At 38.7% G+C, this 17,727-nt stretch overlaps 1 protein-coding gene across 1 annotated transcript in view; it reads left to right on the top strand.

The window, feature by feature from the left end:
• The window catches only part of RASAL2 (RAS protein activator like 2), a 359,939-nt gene that overhangs the window by 158,300 nt on the left and 183,912 nt on the right, over nucleotides 1–17,727 (top strand). Inside the window, 1 exon segment of the mRNA XM_047703675.1 lies at nucleotides 12,799–12,926. Within this exon segment, the coding sequence (XP_047559631.1) occupies nucleotides 12,799–12,926 (128 nt within the window).

Below are 17,727 nucleotides of genomic sequence, written 5' to 3'. Positions count from 1 at the left end.
GAAGGCAGCGGCTTAACCCACTGAGCCACCCAGGCGCCCCTTGTTTTCATTTCTGATATCATGTTTTTGATATACAAAAACTCTTTTTCATTCTATAATTGTTGCTTTATATAAAAAGCATCCTGTTTTTGTTTAATGGACATCATTTTTTCTCATACCCCTTTAGGATAATGATTGTTGTTTGTATTTTTTCTCCTGGTATCATTTGTGTCTCCTTCAAATTGCCTTTTCCTTTTTGTTTTGATCTCTTTTTTTTTTTTTTTTTTCTTCCATGGTAGAGACTTTTCTTTGATCTCTGGTATCTTTACTCCAGATTAAAAATGGGAAATGAGAAATTTGCCTGGAAGATCTGAGTATAGAGTTGGGGCTTGGCTACTGAAGGCTTTTCTGTAAGGTGATCTAAATGGGCTATTTGTTGGGAGAATCCTCTTTGGTTCTTTCTCTTGAGCAGATGTGATACCCACAGAATGTTCTTCTAATTGCCACCTGGAGATCAAAAGACTGTCTGCCAGTTTTGTGAGTCAGTTGGAGGAAAGGAGAGGTTGTGTAAAGAGAATTTTGTGGGAAGCACTTCTTAGCATTTTATGCTCTTCTCAACCATAGCGGTCATCCTTTAGTTCATCCTTGATTTCACCCTTCCAAGAGAGCAAACCTCCATTCTCTCACCTGGGTGGTTGGGAGTGACAGTTCCCTGTAGAATTAATTGGAGAGAAGATCTTGGGACACCGACTGATTCTTAAATCAGCTTACCCAGGTCTCATTTTAGACCATCCCTCCTTCCCATTGAACGATACCTAGTACTGGCCTATCCATAAACTTTTTGAAGATACTCTGATATAAATTGGGTTGGATCTTAGCTTTCCTCACTCTTAGACTAGGTTTCAATTTTCTCAGGCCTGGTAAGTCAGTTAACACTTGAATATATTCTTTATAGCTTCTAAAATTTTATTTAATTTTCCCCTATTTCTGTTTTTTTCCATGTATATGGAGTTTTAGCTCTGTCTCTACCTATAAATATAAACTTATCTTTAGTTTTAGTGGGGTTTTGAGAAGAAATGAAATTATGTATGTTCAGTCTTACATTTTAACCTTAGTAGCTGCCATATATTTCTTGAAATGAAATTAGAATAAGGCATTTGTGGCCTCCTTGAAGCAATTCCAGGTTCTTTTGTAGGCCAGGATTAGAGGTTTTGGACCTGGATAGAGATATAGCTTTGACTTGTTTTTTTGTTTTTGTTTTTTGTTTGTTTGTTTGTTTTTGCCCTAATTGGACCCAAACTAAATTCATTAGCTACTTTTCAAACTTGGTCTTCTTCCAGAATTCCTACTCTCAGTAAATGAAAAAACCCCCATTTACCTCTTGACAAAAGTATGCATCAGTAGTGTCACTCTTCTGTTTAAAATTCTTCAGGGGCTTCCTTTCCTTCCTAGATTCCAGACCAACAAATATCCTTACCCTGGTTCCAAGATCTCTCTGCATGACCTTGGCCCAGACTATCTCACCAGCCTCCTAGCTCCTGCTCTTATGCCCTTACTCCCTGTGCAGTAGCCAGAGAGACCTCCTTTTTAGGTGTCTGAGGAGTGAGCAGAACCACTTTGTTCCTCAAAGTCTTCTGGGCCTGTGATTTCATTCCCCTGAAATGCTAGTGCTTACATTCCCCTCTCCACTGACCGTCTTCCTATCTGCTATAATGCTTCAGACTTAAGCCCATTGCTTTTTTTTTTTTTTTGGTCCATTGCCTTTATTATATGTTCTCACAACATCCTTTACTGCTTCTTATAGTGTTTATCATAATTGTTTAGATTAACTGTATTCTAATTGTACAGTATTTGACCCCTCTACTAAATTAAAGCTCTATGAGTTCAGTGACTGGGTCTGTCCTGCTCGCTGTTATTTTCCCAGGCTCACGTACAGTACTGTATGCACAATAAATAAATACTCACTGAATTAAAAACAAAACAAAGCAGGAAGAAGCTTTACTGATATGCTGGAAAAAATTCTAGATCACATATCAGAAGAACTAAATTATAAGGTAACTGCTAAGTTCATCCCTTTTCGCAAGTAATTCTCTTTCTCTGAGCCTTGTTTTATTGATCTATGAACTGAAGGAGTGTGGTTTACTAGTCTTTAACATCTCTTTCAACTCTAATTTGTTTCCCAAAGGATCTCTCTCTTCCATGCATTTCTTTTTGTGTTGACCTTTGTTTTTATTTCTACTTGACACTTATCTCAGTTGCTTCCCTCTATCCATTCTTTTTCTCTTTACTGTTTGTAATGTGAAAGTATCTCTTGATACGTGAACTCTCATCATCCAAATATTTGCTACAATGATTTGGAAATTTTTAACCTAAAATTGACCGTCCAAATTGAACTACCATTAAAAGAAACTCGCATATGTGTTCTGGCCAAAAACATTAAGTTGCACGTGAATCTGGGTAAGAGAAAGTGGAGTAGGCTACCATCCTGTATCAGTTGTTTTCCCAACAGGATTGTATTTCATGATCATGTTGTTTAAAGGGTTCATGCAATCAAAATATCTTTTAAGATAATGGAAAAGCCTGTGAAAAGTAGGTGAGCCAAGGAGGATTAGTAAACCTCTTACAGTAGGAGAAATGATGGAGATGATAAAGGCTAATGAGAGACAAAAGAAAGACGAAAGACATAAGCTTTGCTGTGTATATGTCCCCATGTACCGTGTGTGTACGTTTGTGATTCTTACCTATTTTTGAGAAATGATAAAATTATGAAAGTGGTGTTAGTTTTAGAAAGCCTTGTTAATTTTATTTTGTTGTGCCATTTGCATTCACTATGCATCTTAACCTGATACTTATTTACCTTACAGTACATGTTAGCAGTATAAGAAGAAAATGTAATTTGTATCTGATACTGTATATTGTGCATAAACATACCCACTAACAAGTTCATTAAATATTAATGATTTTGCTTGTTTATTTTTAATTTAGAAGTTTTGGTGCATTGCATATAGATATATACAATTGGAATATCATATATATGAAGTATTAAGAATACTTAATATTTGGGGAAGTTAATTGGGAGTTTTAGATGAGCTTGAACTAGATTACTCTTTTTTCACTTAAAATCAGAATATAGTCTCCTGTTACATGAAAATTTGCCATGCAGCACATTTGCAGGCATGGATTACATTTGGGTAAGAAGGGTGTCAGTTCTATTTGTATTGGAGGTATTGAAGAGAAAGTGGTAAATGCTTCCTTTTACTGCTTTATAGTCTCATGTTGTAGGTATTTGTTCCCTCCTCCCGATTTGAGGTCAGTGGTTTTTGATAAAAAGAAAGGTTTTTCGCTTCTTTTGTAAGTCAGCCAAGTTGCGTCAGGACTGAGCTGACTGAATTGGGTTGTCAACTTAGCAGTGAGTGACTGATAGGATTCTTTAGAGAAGCGTATATTATCTCCTTGATAGTTTTCACTGTAAGCTCAGTGATTTGTGACTCAAACAGGTCACAATTCAGAAGAGATGCATATTTAGCTCTCGAATTCTAGCTCCGTTGATACTGTGGAAAGAGGTAGAGCTATTAAAATTTTTTAATGCGGGGCGCCTGGGTGGCTCAGTGGGTTAAAGCCTCTGCCTTCAGCTCAGGTCATGATTCCAGGATCCTGGGAATGAGCCCCGCATCGGGCTCTCCGCTCGGCAGGGAGCCCGCTTCCTCCTCTCTCTCTCTGCCTGCCTCACTGCCTACCTGTGATCTCTATCTGTCAAATAAAAAAAAAAAAAAAAATTTTTAATGCTGCCAAACTCTTGATAGGTTTTATTTTTAAAATAAAACCAGCCTTCTTTTGCTCCTTTAGATAGAGAGATGTTGTTACAGTATTGGCTGTATAACCAATTGCTAAAACCTCAGAAACTGATCTCTCAATAGTGGTAAACTATTTACTCTTTTTTTCCCTTCTCCACTAAGAATCACATTCCTTTTAAAGCTCTAATTCTTTCCCGAGAGCAGCTGCCCCTAAAGGAAAGTGATGAGATTCAATTCAAAAAGAGGCAAGCGTAGGGGTATATTAATATAGGAAGAGGTACTAAATATAACAGAAGAAATGAGTATTACATGGTGTTTGAGATTGATTCTTAATATAGTCCATTTTTCTACCAGTAGCAGCAATATGAGACGCAGAAAGGATCTTGAGTTTTGACCATTTCTGTAAGATCATGCTTATGTTTTAGGGGACAGATTAGTATTTTCTTACACTTTTCTTAAATTTGCACAATACTTGGCTATTTAAGAAAAACTTGCATATAGACTTTTTTTTTTCCCTTCTAGGGATTAGTATATAAGTGAATTATTTTGAGTAATTTATATTTTCCTGTTTAGGTGAGAGTAACTGTAGATGTAAGTGGTCCTGTTGGGGTTGAAATACAAGCTGTGATTGACCGTCATCTGTCATCTGAACGTGGCCTCATTCACAACATTCCATTCAGTTATCCAAGCCATGGAGCTGCTTAAGCAGTATTTGGCCCTGTGTGGGAATTATGAGACTTATTCCTTCTAATGCATGTCTGAAAAGCAGCAGAAAACCGTGTCATCTGCTCTGCCTGCTCTTGCACGGCACATGAGACCAGGTGCAGTGCAAACCATACTAGCGACGAAGGGAGAAGCAAGGTGGAACCGTCATAGCAATTGTTTCCCATCCTGGTCACCTTCTTTAAAATAATTAGATAATAGCATCCAATTAAAATCAGTTCTTCCAAAAAAAGAAATGTTACCTTTATCAAAAATCTGATTGTCTACTATAAAGGTCAGGCTCTCAAGGAATATATTACATTGTTATCAGATAATTCTGCCCTGTGGTAGAGCTGATGTCAAGTCCCAGGCTCAGGCCCAGGTGCTTCTGAGACTTAGAGGCAGGCAGCAAAGGGACCCTTTGCAAATCTTAGCGTAAAGGAAATCACTCACCAGAAAGAAATGTCATGTGATGTCTCCTGCCTGCTATCCCTTTCTCTTAAAAAGGGTAATGGGCAACCGAGGGGATTTAATGACCAGCCATCAGTGATCAAGTAGCAAGGCAATTAAGCCTCCATAGTTAAGAAGGAAACGTAAATGCCTGGCTAAGCATAAAAGACACAATATAAATTCATTTCAACAAATAGTTATGGTCTCATAGTGAATTTATGATAAAGACTAAAATGTATTTTCCATAAAGGCAAACATTTCTGACCTAGTGATGATTTTTATATCTTAAACAAACTGAATCATTTATTACTTAGTATTCTTATTATTTACCAAGGTGAGTGTGACCATATTTAAATCTACTTGGGCCATCAGTTTGTAGGCACGGTAATGTCATTTGCCAGCCCAAGGGCTCATTGTGTGTCAGGACAAAGCAGAGTTCATAGCCAATAATTTTAGTGTTTGGGTAGTTATTCTAAGAAGACTTTTGTTTGCTTATTCTGCAAATAGGTATTTTCTGACATTTTGACAGGATATGGAGGGTAGAAATATAGGTAGAGGATAAAATAAAGAAAATTAAACTTTATTTTAATGTCCTGGTTGGTTTTGTCTCTCCTTTCAATACTATAAGAATGAAAGAGAGTGACTCAAAATATATTGATGTAATTGATGGCAGCCACACCAAGTATTGAGCAGACAGCATTAACTCACTTATAAAATTATTTGGCCATGTATCTAACGTCAGGGGCTGATGCTAAGCATCATGTTACAGTTACGGACATTATGATGAAGAATTGTCTTTGTGTGGCAACTCTAACATTTCTTCTGTTGCAGCAGAAATTGCCCATAGAAGATAGCCAAGAATATACCACATTTTTATAGCTGTATGGCAGGGCAAGGATTTTATTCTTTATCAGAAGAATAAAGAACTATCATTTTAAAATATAGTTTGTTAGTTGGCCTATGAATATAAATGATATTTAAACTTGAACTTCTGTTAAAACTGTTTTTAAAATTTTGGTGAAGAGTAAAATAGTCTTTTGTGTAGTTCGGGAAACGGACATATTCTTAGTTTGAGTAGCATAGGTCTGTTGTAAAGTTATTTAGATGAATTTTTACTTCTGTAAGAAGGGGTCATTCCAGTTGCAAGACTTTTATAAAGTAATGTTTATATTTTCACTTTGAATTCTAACCAAATTCAGAAGGAAAACAAGTCTGATAATTGAAATTTGAATGTTGGGAAGAACTTGCCGTTAATACACTGGGTTGGCTCTGGCATGGAAATACACACACACACATGAAAATATAGATCTTTCTAAGTAGTTCAAAGCTGTGCAGTTTAAACTACCTGCTAGAAATGTGCTTCTCTTTTAATACATTAAAATCTTGCCTGTATAGATAGATTTCCAAAAGGTTTGTTTTGTTTTTTTGCTTTTTTAGTTTGTCACTAAGAATCAATGAAAGGCTATTGAGATTAAATGAAACATTAGGGTATACATTAGTTGGAAGAGTTTCTCTGTAGAATCTGTAAAGCTTGCTTTGGATGGCAGCAAATAGGTTTAGGATTTTACCAATTGCATTTAACTTGTAATGTAGGAAATTATTTATTTATTTATTTAGATTTAATTTATTTATTTGACAGAGAGACACAGCAAGAGAGGGAACACAGGCAGTGGGAGAGGGAGAAGCAGGTTTCTGGCTGAGCAGGGAGCCTGATGCGGGGCTCCATGCGGGGCTGGATACCAGGGCCCCTGGGATCATGACCTGAGCCGAAGGCAGATGCTCAATGACCGAGCCACACAGGTACCCAGAATAATGCTCGAATTTTAAAAGAACATGTGGCTAGTAAATGATGTGATTCAAAATCAGCTCAGATGAACTTCTAAGGAGCTGTATGATACAAAAGTAAAATTTCTCACAGCTGTTTTTTCTTTGACATTCTCTATTTGGGTCATGGACTTGTTCTTTCCACTCTCCTTATCCCATTTCTGCTTCCAATCAGATCCCTTTAATACTTTCCTACTGTAAATCTTCTGAGATGCTTTCTAAGTCTGGAAGAGACAAGAAGATGCTTACCCTCTAAAAGAAAAGTTACAGTAAGACAAGTTATGGATTTTACCTAGTAGAATTTCTAGCTCTGTCATACCATTTTGGTTCCTCATCTTTGTTAAAGGATGTGACAGGCCATGATGCTCCCTTCTCTGGTTACGAAGAAGGGTTATGAGGAAGGGTTATACACACAAAAATTGTTGCTGTTGTTTCTTTGCCAGGTAGTTACTAAATTTGTATTAGTGCTTGAGGAGGCCCAGGGTTTGCCTTTTTTTTTTTTTTAAAGATTTTTATTTATTTATTGAGAGAAAGGCAGTGAGAGAGAGCATGAGAGAGGAGAAAGTCAGAGGGAGAAGCAGACTCCCCGTGGAGCTGGGAGCCCAATGCGGGACTCGATCCCAGGACTCCGGGATCATGACCTGAGCCGAAGGCAGTCGTCCAACCAACTGAGCCACCCAGGCGTCCCCAGGGTTTGCCTTTTAATTGACAGACTAAGTAATCTGGTATTTTGAATGCTGTTTTGAGGTGATTTGGGTATAATGGATTACAGTGAATCCTTCTAATTCATTTCAAATTAAAAAGTTTCCCTTTAGGTTTTCTGTATTCCTGTTTTGAAGAACTTTGTTGCAGTCTTCTCTGCCAAGTTCCTATTTTGAAATTAGGGTCACATGATCCCTTTCTTTCTATTTCATTGTCACCAGTCTATGACCCTAATTATTCCATGGCAGGCCATTACATGAGCCTCCCATCCATTATATGAGGCCTCTGACTTTCTCCTGCTTCCTTCATCTTAGCAAGCTATTGCCAGATTTCCTTAGGATCCTCATCGGCTTCCTGTGTCTAAGCAGTGGTATGTATGTATGTATGTATGTATTTATTTAAGATTTTATTTATTTATTTGAGAGAGTGAGAGAGAGCATGAGAGAGGAAAAGGTCAGAGGAAGAAGCAGACTCCCCATGGAGCAGGGAGCCTAATGTGGGACTTGATCCCAGGACTCTAGGATCATGACCTGAACTGAAGGTAGTTGCTTAACCAACTGAGCCACCCAGGCACCCTAAGCAGTGGTTTTTAAAGTATGGTCTGTGGAACCCTAGAACCCAAGGATCCCCCTGATCTGTTAGGTTAAAACTATTTTCACAATACACTTGCCTTTAATAAAAACCGAAACCATATGGACTTTTGTACTGGTGATGGAAAAGCAATTATGAGTAGAACCACTGAGGCAGTAGTAGGAATCACGGCCGTGGCTCCAGACTGACAGTGGTCATCGCAGTCTCCTCTGCAACATACAGGAGGGGAAAACAGCTAGTCTTCAGAAAACCCTTGAGAACTCAGAGAAAGTACTTAATTTTATTAACTCTCAACCCTAGAGCTCACATCTTTTTAACATTCTGTCTGATGACATGAGAAGCGCCCATGAGCTGTATACTGAAGTATGACAGTAATCACAGCAGAAAGCGTTTTGTGCAAATTGAGCTGCAGGCTGAACTTGCCACTTGTTTTCATGGAACACCACTTTTACTTCAAACAACAACGGAAAGACAAACCATAGTTCTTCGGTTGTGGTTATTTGGCAGACATTTTCTGGAAAAAGAAAGACATAAACCTCTCATGTAAGAGGAAAAAAACCAACAGTATTTATTGCTAATGATAAAATTCAAGACAAAAAATGCTTGATAGCTTCCCAGTAAAGACTTCTGTGAGAAGGTCAAGACTTTTCTGAAGATTAATGAATGTGATTTTTTGATATTACATAATGAAAAGTGCCATAATTTGGAAAATCTGCAAAACTAAAGCAGTGTTTTGGAAATGATCAGTGTCTGGTGTTAAAACCTCATGCATATGGGTAAAAAAAAAAAAAATCCATACAAAGGTAAGGCACACCAATGATTTTTAATGTAACAGAGTGTGAAAAGGTCATTGCTGTGGGGTCCGATTCCATATTTTACTCACTTTTAAGAAGTATCCTCTTGTCAGGCTTTTGTATAGTATTAAAAAAGATGATCCACAATTATCTAAAAATGCTATTAAAATACTCTTCCCTTCTAACATACCTGTGTCAGTCCAGAGTTTCTTCACATACTTCAGCCAAAACAAGATGAAATGCTGAAACGAATATAAGGGCCCAGCTATCTTCTCTTAAGCCAGACTTCAAAGAAGAGATTTGCAAAACTTAAAACAGCATCACTCCTCTCACTTATTTTTATTTGTTTTGGAAAATAGTTACATTTCATTTAAAATATGTTATTTGTATTAATATATAATAGGTTTCTTTTTATTACCATGAAATGACTAAATATTTTAAAAATTTCTCAGTTTTAACTTCCAGTATGGTAAATATTGATAAATATGGCCCATACAAATAAAAACTCTTTGAAGTCCTTAATAATTTTAAGAGCTTATTTAAAAAAAAATTTTTTTAAAAGATTTTATTTATTTATTTGACAGATAGAGATCACAAGTAGGCATAGAGGCAGGCAGAGAGAGAGAGAGGAGGAAGCAGGCTCCCTGCTGAACAGAGAGCCCAATTTGGGGCTCAATCCCAGGACCCTGAGATCATGACCTGAGCCGAAGGGAGAGGCTTTAACCTACTGAGCCATCCAGGTGCCCCAATAATTTTAAGAGTTTAAAGCGATCCTAAGACCAAAAGAATTCGAGAATTACTAGTTTGCATGATAATAGCCAGTCTTCTTAGAGAAGTGCTTTTCAAAGGGATCCAATGAGTAACTTACGATTTTTTTTTAAGATTTTATTTATTTATTTGAGAGAGAGTAGGAGAAAGACCATGAGCAGGGGTTGGGATATAGAGAGACGGAGAAGCAGGCTCCTCACTGAGCAGGGAGCCTGACACAGGACTTGATCCCAGAACCCTGGGACCGTGTCCTGAGCTGAAGGCAGACACTTAATCTGAGCCACTCAGGCACTCAACTCTGATGCTTTTTAATGTTTCTAAAATTATTCAATTTTTGTAATAAAGCCAGCATCCAATGCCCTTAGTAGCTTTACAGGGCTGGGACAATGGAAAGCTAATTTTTTTTTTTCTAGTTTTGCTATACGATTCTTATTTTAAATCTGTTATCCTTTTCTCTAATGAACTTTAGACACTAAATATAATTGGAAGTCAGAAGTTCAAAGTATGTTACTAGAGCTGAGAGGGAGAAGGAGAGGGAGGGGGCGGGAAGGAGGGAGAAAGAAAGAGATTGATATTGATTGACTGATGGATAGTATTGGTAAGGTGAGCCTGTTCTGTGATAATATAATCTTAATATCTAAGCTTTACAAGTGTACTGTTAAATCTTCATGTAAACATGGAAACGAGGACATGATAGGATGAATGGTTTAAATCTATAGGTTATTTTAGAATCTTACTTTATCTTGTTATTTAAAATGTCTTTTAAACCTTAATCCAGAAGTGCTTAAAATAACCCCCCAAAATCACTTATTCTAACTTCTCTCTTTTTTTCTTCCTTGGGGTACATTCTTACAAAGTGATCAAAAAGTGGGTATTAGATAATAAATGTGAAACTATAAAATTTATAATATGGCTAACCAGTCTCATCATTTAGGCAGAACTTTTTTTTTTTTTTTTTTTTTAAATACAGTGGTATTGCTCCCTATTTCATTCTACCTTTAGCACTGGGGAAGAATAGTTTGGGGACCCAAAATGCTGTGTGAGACATTGTGTTGTTTCCCAATACCACAAAGAAACCAACAACAAAGCCGAGGTTGGAGGAAGGGAGAACATGAGACTGTGAGATTTTAGGAGAATTACTCAGGATGACACAGGGAAGGGAATTTAGGCTTTCTTAAATTCAGTGCTGATACAGATTTCTATTTGGTCAGAAAACCTGAATTATGCTATAAATGTAGTATCCTGTGTTCTAATTTTATTGACAGAGCCTATCAGTGTCTTCTTGCTTAGTATAGATCCTAAGATTACTGTTGTAATTAAATTACAGTGGGCAGCTTAGGTCACCCGTGGCTAACTTACGTAAGCAGGTTAGTCATTTGAATCAAAACTTGTCTAGGCCACAAAACCACCACATTTCCACATAAAGTAGGTGCATCCCTCTCCGTTGAAGTGGAGTTGGTATTTGACTCTAAAAATAGGCCTGCATTGTGGTAAAAATCTAACCCATTTGTTTGTCCAAATCATGTGAAGAAAATCAGCTTTGACATGGCTTTTAAGCACAGGCAAGAATCTTTTCTGTGTGTCAAAAAGGATGAAGAGTCATCTCCTTTCAAGCTTTTTGTGATAATTCCAGGACATTCTGAAGTCTTAAGGAAAACTTAAAAATAATTTTAGATGCTCTATTGGAATACAAGGGGAGAGTTGAGGGCAGGGAGGAGAGTTTGTGTGCTGGAGAAGCTATAGTTATGCTGCGGTACGCAGTGAAGAGGAGACAGACCCCGGATGGTGGGGCGGCGGGGAGAAAGGAAAGCAGTGAACTAAGAATTGGTAGCACGTCCAGCCAAGCACCAGGAACACGGGTTCTGGGACCAAGTTATTTGTAGGGTAGTTGATAAGTTCCCCTAAATATGCAGAACAACAGGGTTAGATAGATGTTTAGAGAGCAAAGGAAGGAGCGCTGAAGAAAATAGTGGTCGCACGAGGCAATGCAAAAGGAGAGCCCTCCCCTAAGTGCCCTAGTTACCAACTTACTTATTTCCGACAGAATTCCAGCTGTAGCTTTGCATATTTCGGTGATTATGGTATAAAATATCTAGGACAATATTTGTATTTCCTCCAAGCCAGGACCAGCAATGCCTATATTGTCCTGTGATTAAAAAGTCTTATAGAAAGTAATAGTAACGAAAACACTCATGTAATAGATAAAATATGCTTATTTTTGATTTACAACTCTCCTGCTGTCATCATAGGTTGTTTGTTTTCTAATTTCTCCAGTTTCAGATGCTCCTCTGGCGCAGTAACTACATAGTAATAAATAACGCCTTTAAAATTATCCCTTCAGTATATTCCTGACAGGAATTAGTCCTTCATGGCTAAAGAACTTTTAATATTCAACTGTTTATAAAAGGCTTATTTAGTGGATCCGATGTGTAGTTTTGATTAAGATGTGTTGCAAGTTTTGCAGCAGCCCAAATGAGTGAACAGTTCACTTAAAAAAAATTTAAAGTAACAAAGTGAGAGTAACCACTTGGTATTTAGTAGGAAAATGAGATGTTTGAGAAGAGCCAGATCTTTAACTCTGATGTTCACCTCCACCTCTAAGAGACCTGATGGTAGTATGTTTAGATCTTTCCTAGAGGAAATTGCTCTCTGGGTTTTTAAGATCTTACTGGCCTCTAGTGGTAATATGATGCTATAGTTTCGATATTTTTAATTTTTACGTGTGACTAGAGGTAAAGTCATTTTGAAGACACTGGCTGATAATAACTTCATTCTCTGTCTGGGGTCAGCAGTACTCTCAAAGTGTATGTGTAATGTCGCCTTCTTCCTGAAGACGAGAGGCTCTGTCTTTTGTTCTTGTCTCTGAGTCATCCCCACCTCTTTATTTTGAATGTTAGTTTAGCTGTGGAGCAACCTCCCATTGTTTTAGTACATGTGCAGTGGTGATTACTGTGTCAAGTTTGTGCTAACAGTTCTTTCTAGTGTTTCAGCCTTTTTTTCTGCAGACTAAAGCGCCAATTTCCCCCTCTGTTTATAACAGTTTATTTTCTTCAGAGGGAGTTTTCAACTTAGCATTTAGGTTCATATTTAAAACTCTTTAATTCAATTTTGAAGAATCTTACATTTAAACTACTGGTCTACTGAGTAAGCATGATACTGGTTTCTCATTTTTGTTTTTCATATTTGTCACTCAGATGTCAAGGGGCCACCCACCCATCGTCTGTCTTGTGGCCAGTCACCCTACACAGAGACGACAACATGGGAGCGGAAGTATTGCATCCTCACAGACAGCCAGTTGGTGTTGCTCAACAAGGAGAAGGAGGTGAGATGGATATTACTGAGGAAAGCTACTTCTCTTTCTGACCAGATTCCTGAAATCTAGTTTTTATGTGCATTTTGGTATGTGACATTTATAGAAATGGAGAATGGAGGCTGTGTGAATGATAAATTATAAGTACAGGCATACCTCCTTCTATTTGACCTTCACTTTATTGGACTTGGCAGATATCGCATTTTAGCAATTTGTGGGTTTGTGGCAAGCCTGTGTTGAGCAAGTCTGTTGGCGCCATATCTCCAGTAGTGTATGTTCATTTCGTGTCTCTGTGTCCCATTTTGGTAATTATCGCTTCAGGCTTTTTCATTATTGTTGTATTTGTTATGGTGATCTATGATCAGTGATCTTTGATGTTACTGTTATAATCATTTTGAGGCACTATGAGCCATACCCATCTAAAATGGTGGGTTTAAGTGATAAATGTGTGTGTTGTGATGGCTCCACAATGGCTGCTCCCATCTCTCACCCTCTTCTCTGGCTACTCTGAGATCCCGGAAACACAACAATATTGAAATAGGCCAATTAATAACCCTACCATGGTCTCTAAGTGTTCAAGTGGAAGCGGGACTCTAATATCTCTCACTTTAAGTGAAAAGCTAGAAATGATTAAGCTTAGTGAGGAAGGCATATTGAATGCCAAATGAGGCCAAAAGCTAGGCCTCTTGCACCAAACACTTGCACCAAACCACCTGATGAATGCAAAAGAAAAGTTCTTGAGGGAAATTAAAAGTGCTACTCCAGTGAACACAGGAGTGATTAAGAAAGTGAAATAGCTTTCTTGCTGAGACAGAGCAAGTTTCAGTGGTCTGGAGAGGCTCAAACCAGCCACAACATTTCCTTCGGCCAGAGCCTATTCCCGAGCAAGGCCCTCTCTATGAAGACTGAGAGAAAGAGGTGAGGAAGGTACAGAAGAAAACTGGAAGCCAGCAGAGGTTGGTTCTTGAAGATTAAGGAAGGAAAGAAGTCACCGCTAGTACCTGAAAGTACAAGGTGAAGCAGCAGGGCCTGATGCAGAAGCCGTAGCAAGTTCTCCAGCAGATCTAGCTAAGATCATTCCTGAAGGTGGCTACACTACACAACAGATTTTCAGGATAGACAAAACAACCTTCTATTGGACAAGGATGCCTCCTAGCACTTACACAGCCAGAGAGGACAAGTCAACCCTGGCTTCAAAGTTTCCGAGGACAGGCTGACTCTCTTGTCAGGGGCTCATGCAGCTGGTGACTTGAAGTTGCAGCCAGTGCTCATTCACCCTTCCCAAAACCCCAGGGCCCAGAAGAGTCATCCTAAATCTACTCTGCCTGTGCTCTAGAAACAGGACAACAAAGTCCAGATGACAGCACATCCGTTTACTACACAGTTTCCCAAATATTTTAATCCCACTGTTGAGATCGCCTGCTCAGGAAAGAAGATCCCTTTCAAAATATGACTGCTCCTTGACAATGCACCTGGTCCCCCAAGAGCCCCGATGGGCACGTAGAGCAAGATTCATGTTGTTTCCATGCCTGTTTTCATTAACGCAATGCCCATTCTGCAGCCCGTGGGTCACAGAGTAGTTTTGACCTTCAAGTCTTGTTCTTTAAGAAATACATTTCCCAAGACCATCGCTGCCACAGACAGTGATTCATTCCTCTGATGGATCTGTGCAAAGTAAATGGAAAACCTTCTGGAAAGGATTCACCATTCTAGATGCCGGTAAGAATGCTTGTGACTCCTGGATGGGAACAGGTCAAAATATCCGTATTAACAGGAGTTTGGGGACAGAGTTGATGGGAACTCTCACGGATAGGACTCTGAGGGATTCAAGACTTCAGAGGAGGAAGTAACTGTGGCTGTCAAATAAGGAGAGAAGTAGACTTGGAAGTGGAGCCTGAAGATGGGACGGGATTGCTGCAATCCCACAGTAAAACTTGAATGGATGAGGAGTTCCTTCTTGGGGATGAGCAAAGAAAGTGGTTTCTTTCTTTCTCTTTCTTTCTTTCTTTCTTTCTTTCTTTCTTTCTTTCTTTCTTCCTTTTTAATTTTATTTATTTATTTGACAGAGTAAGAGAGATTACAAGTAGGCAGAGAGGCAGGCAGAGAGGGGGAAACAGGCTCCCCGTTGAGCAGAGCCTGATATGGGGTTCAATCCCAGGACCCTGAGATCATGACCTGAGCCGAAGACAGAGGCTTTCACCCATTGAGCCACCCAGGTGCTCCAAGAAAGTGGTTTCTTGAGAAGGAATCTTCTCCTGGCGAAGATGCCATGAAGACTGTTGAAATGACTATATAGGATTTAGAATATTATATAAACCTAGTTGATAAAGCAATAGCAGGGCTTGAAAGGACTGACCCCAGTTTTAAAATGCTATCACAGCATTGAATGCGACAGAAATTGTTCAAGAAAGGAAGAGTCTAATGCTGTGGCAAATTTCATTGTTGTCTTATTTTAAGAAATTGTCACAGCACCCCATCCTTCAGCAATAGCAGGGCTTGAAAGGACTGGCCCCAATTTTAAAAGAAGTTCTACTGTGGGTAAAATGCTATCACAGCATTGAATGCGACAGAAATTGTTCAAGAAAGGAAGAGTCTAATGCTGTGGCAAATTTCATTGTTGTCTTATTTTAAAGAAATTGCCGCAGCACCCCATCCTTCAGCAAACCACCACCCTGATCAGTCATCAGCCACCAATATCGAGGCAGGACCCTCCACCAACAAAAAAGTTTGACTCCCTGAAAGCTCAGATGATGGCTAGCATTATTTGGTAATAAAGTATTTTAAAATTAAGGTATGTGCATGGTTTTTTTAGATGTACTGCTATTACACATTTAATAAACTACAGTATAATGTAAATGTAACTTTTATGTGCACTGGGAAACCAAAAAATCCATTTGACTCGCTTTGTTGTGGTGGTATGGAAGGAACCGGAAATGTCTCTGAGGTATGCCTGTAAGTCTAAAGGGTTGTGTGTCATAATAGCCAGTTGTCGTGGAGGAGGGAGTTCAACAGGATAGTGTTGGAGTTTCACTGAGGAGCAGTGAAGTAGATATTGAGTTGAGCGATTTGGAATGAAAAGAAATTGGATTGGTAGACCTGGCTCCAAAAGTTTCTTGGAAGCTCTGTCAGACACTATGTCAGTGTAGCTGACAGTAGTCAATGTAATAAATGGCACTCTCAGGGGTTAATTGAAAGAGGTTTAATGAGGGCACTATTGACAGAGACATGGGCAGCATAAGGGACCCCCCAAAGAGTGTTAAGTGCCATGAACTATAGTAACAGCAGAAAGCTTATTTTCACCCTAGACTTTCAGGGCCGAGGAAGGGAGCAGTGCTTCTGGAAACCAGAGAATGGGTTGCACGAGAGGGCTGCTTGGCAGTCACTGTGGTGCTGCGCAAAGGAACGCAGCTTCTACACAAACAAAGATGGCCGGTGGGGAGGAAGCAAAGGAGAAGCAACACTCCAGCTCTTTTCCTGCCTTCTGATTTCTTGCCAGTTGTTACCTACTAGCCAAATCTAACTTGAGGCGAGAGGGAAAAATATTGCTCTTAATGTGTTTTGTGCAGTTTGCTTTCTGAAACACAGCAAGGGAGAGAAAGGCAGTGAGTACATCTGGAGAGGCTGACAATGTAATTAGCACAGGCATCGAGTTCTAGGTAAATTTTCTGTCCTTCTAAATGAAAAAAAATCCCTTGAATTTATCATATACTGTTTACTACTTTACTCATACTGTGCCAGTGTGTAAGTCCTTCCACACCCAGATAACTCACTTGCTTATTGGTGATTTAGCAGAGAGGTGGTATCATTCTGGCTTGGTTGGTCCGAAACCCTGCTTTACCCCCCACCTCCTTAACATAAAAAAATGAATGAAGATGATCTTGATAAAGAAGAGGGATTAATGGGAGGGAAGGAGAAGAAGAAAAGGTCTGGCTCAAAAAAAGACAAAGATTACTTGCCAAAAAGAGAGGTAAATATCTAAAAAGCTGTAGGTAGACTATCAGTTTAGTAAGTCATCCTTCCTGAGAAGTGAGTTCAGGGGGAGCGGGGAACAATAAATACATTTCTCAGCTCTCAGCTGTGGATCCCTAGCTCCCTTTTTTCTTCTCCTCCCTCTCTGTCCCTTTTCCATTCCTTCTCTTACTCAACCGTCTTTAATATAGTAAAGCCAAGATCATAACGACAAAAGAATTTGTTTCTTTTATTTTAATAGGCAGTTCTTACTTTTGAGGCCCCAGCTGGGGTGCTCTCTGTGATGCTTATTCTTTCTCTCCAGCCATTGAAAAATCTGCCTTAATTTTGTTACCATCTCCCTACCCATGACTCTTTTCCAGTATTTTAATATTATTAAGTTTTATTTCATTAAAATAATGTAATGTAATAAAGGTCAGCATTTTCTGGGGTAGTCTAGGACATGTTGCTGTGTTTATATTAATACATAGTAAAAATTGGTAGAGTGAATAGAGGTATAGACGATTTCTAGGTATTCAATTTGAATAAACAGATAATTGAAAATGTTCATTTTAACCAACCTGCTTTTCAGCAAAGCTGTTAATAAGGAGTAATATGAATAGATCATTTGCTATCTTTCTGCCCTTACCTACCTTTTATTCAGTTTCGTACTATAAGAAATTAAGTAGCATCAGGAGAGAGAGCATAAGGTCAAGAATCATGCCATATCTAGAACCAAGATGAAAGATTACTGATAATTGAGTATTCCAGGCCTGGGCCCTCCTTTGTCTCATAAAAATCACTGTCCATGAGGGATATCTTTCTAAAACTATCTTGCTTACTTTGTTTTTGTGCCAGGCATCCT

Source organism: Lutra lutra, chromosome 15, assembly GCF_902655055.1.
Source record: "Lutra lutra chromosome 15, mLutLut1.2, whole genome shotgun sequence".
Taxonomy (NCBI): domain Eukaryota; kingdom Metazoa; phylum Chordata; class Mammalia; order Carnivora; family Mustelidae; genus Lutra; species Lutra lutra.
The sequence above is the reverse complement of the archived record's forward strand: the minus strand, read 5'-3'. Positions and strand labels throughout refer to the sequence as shown.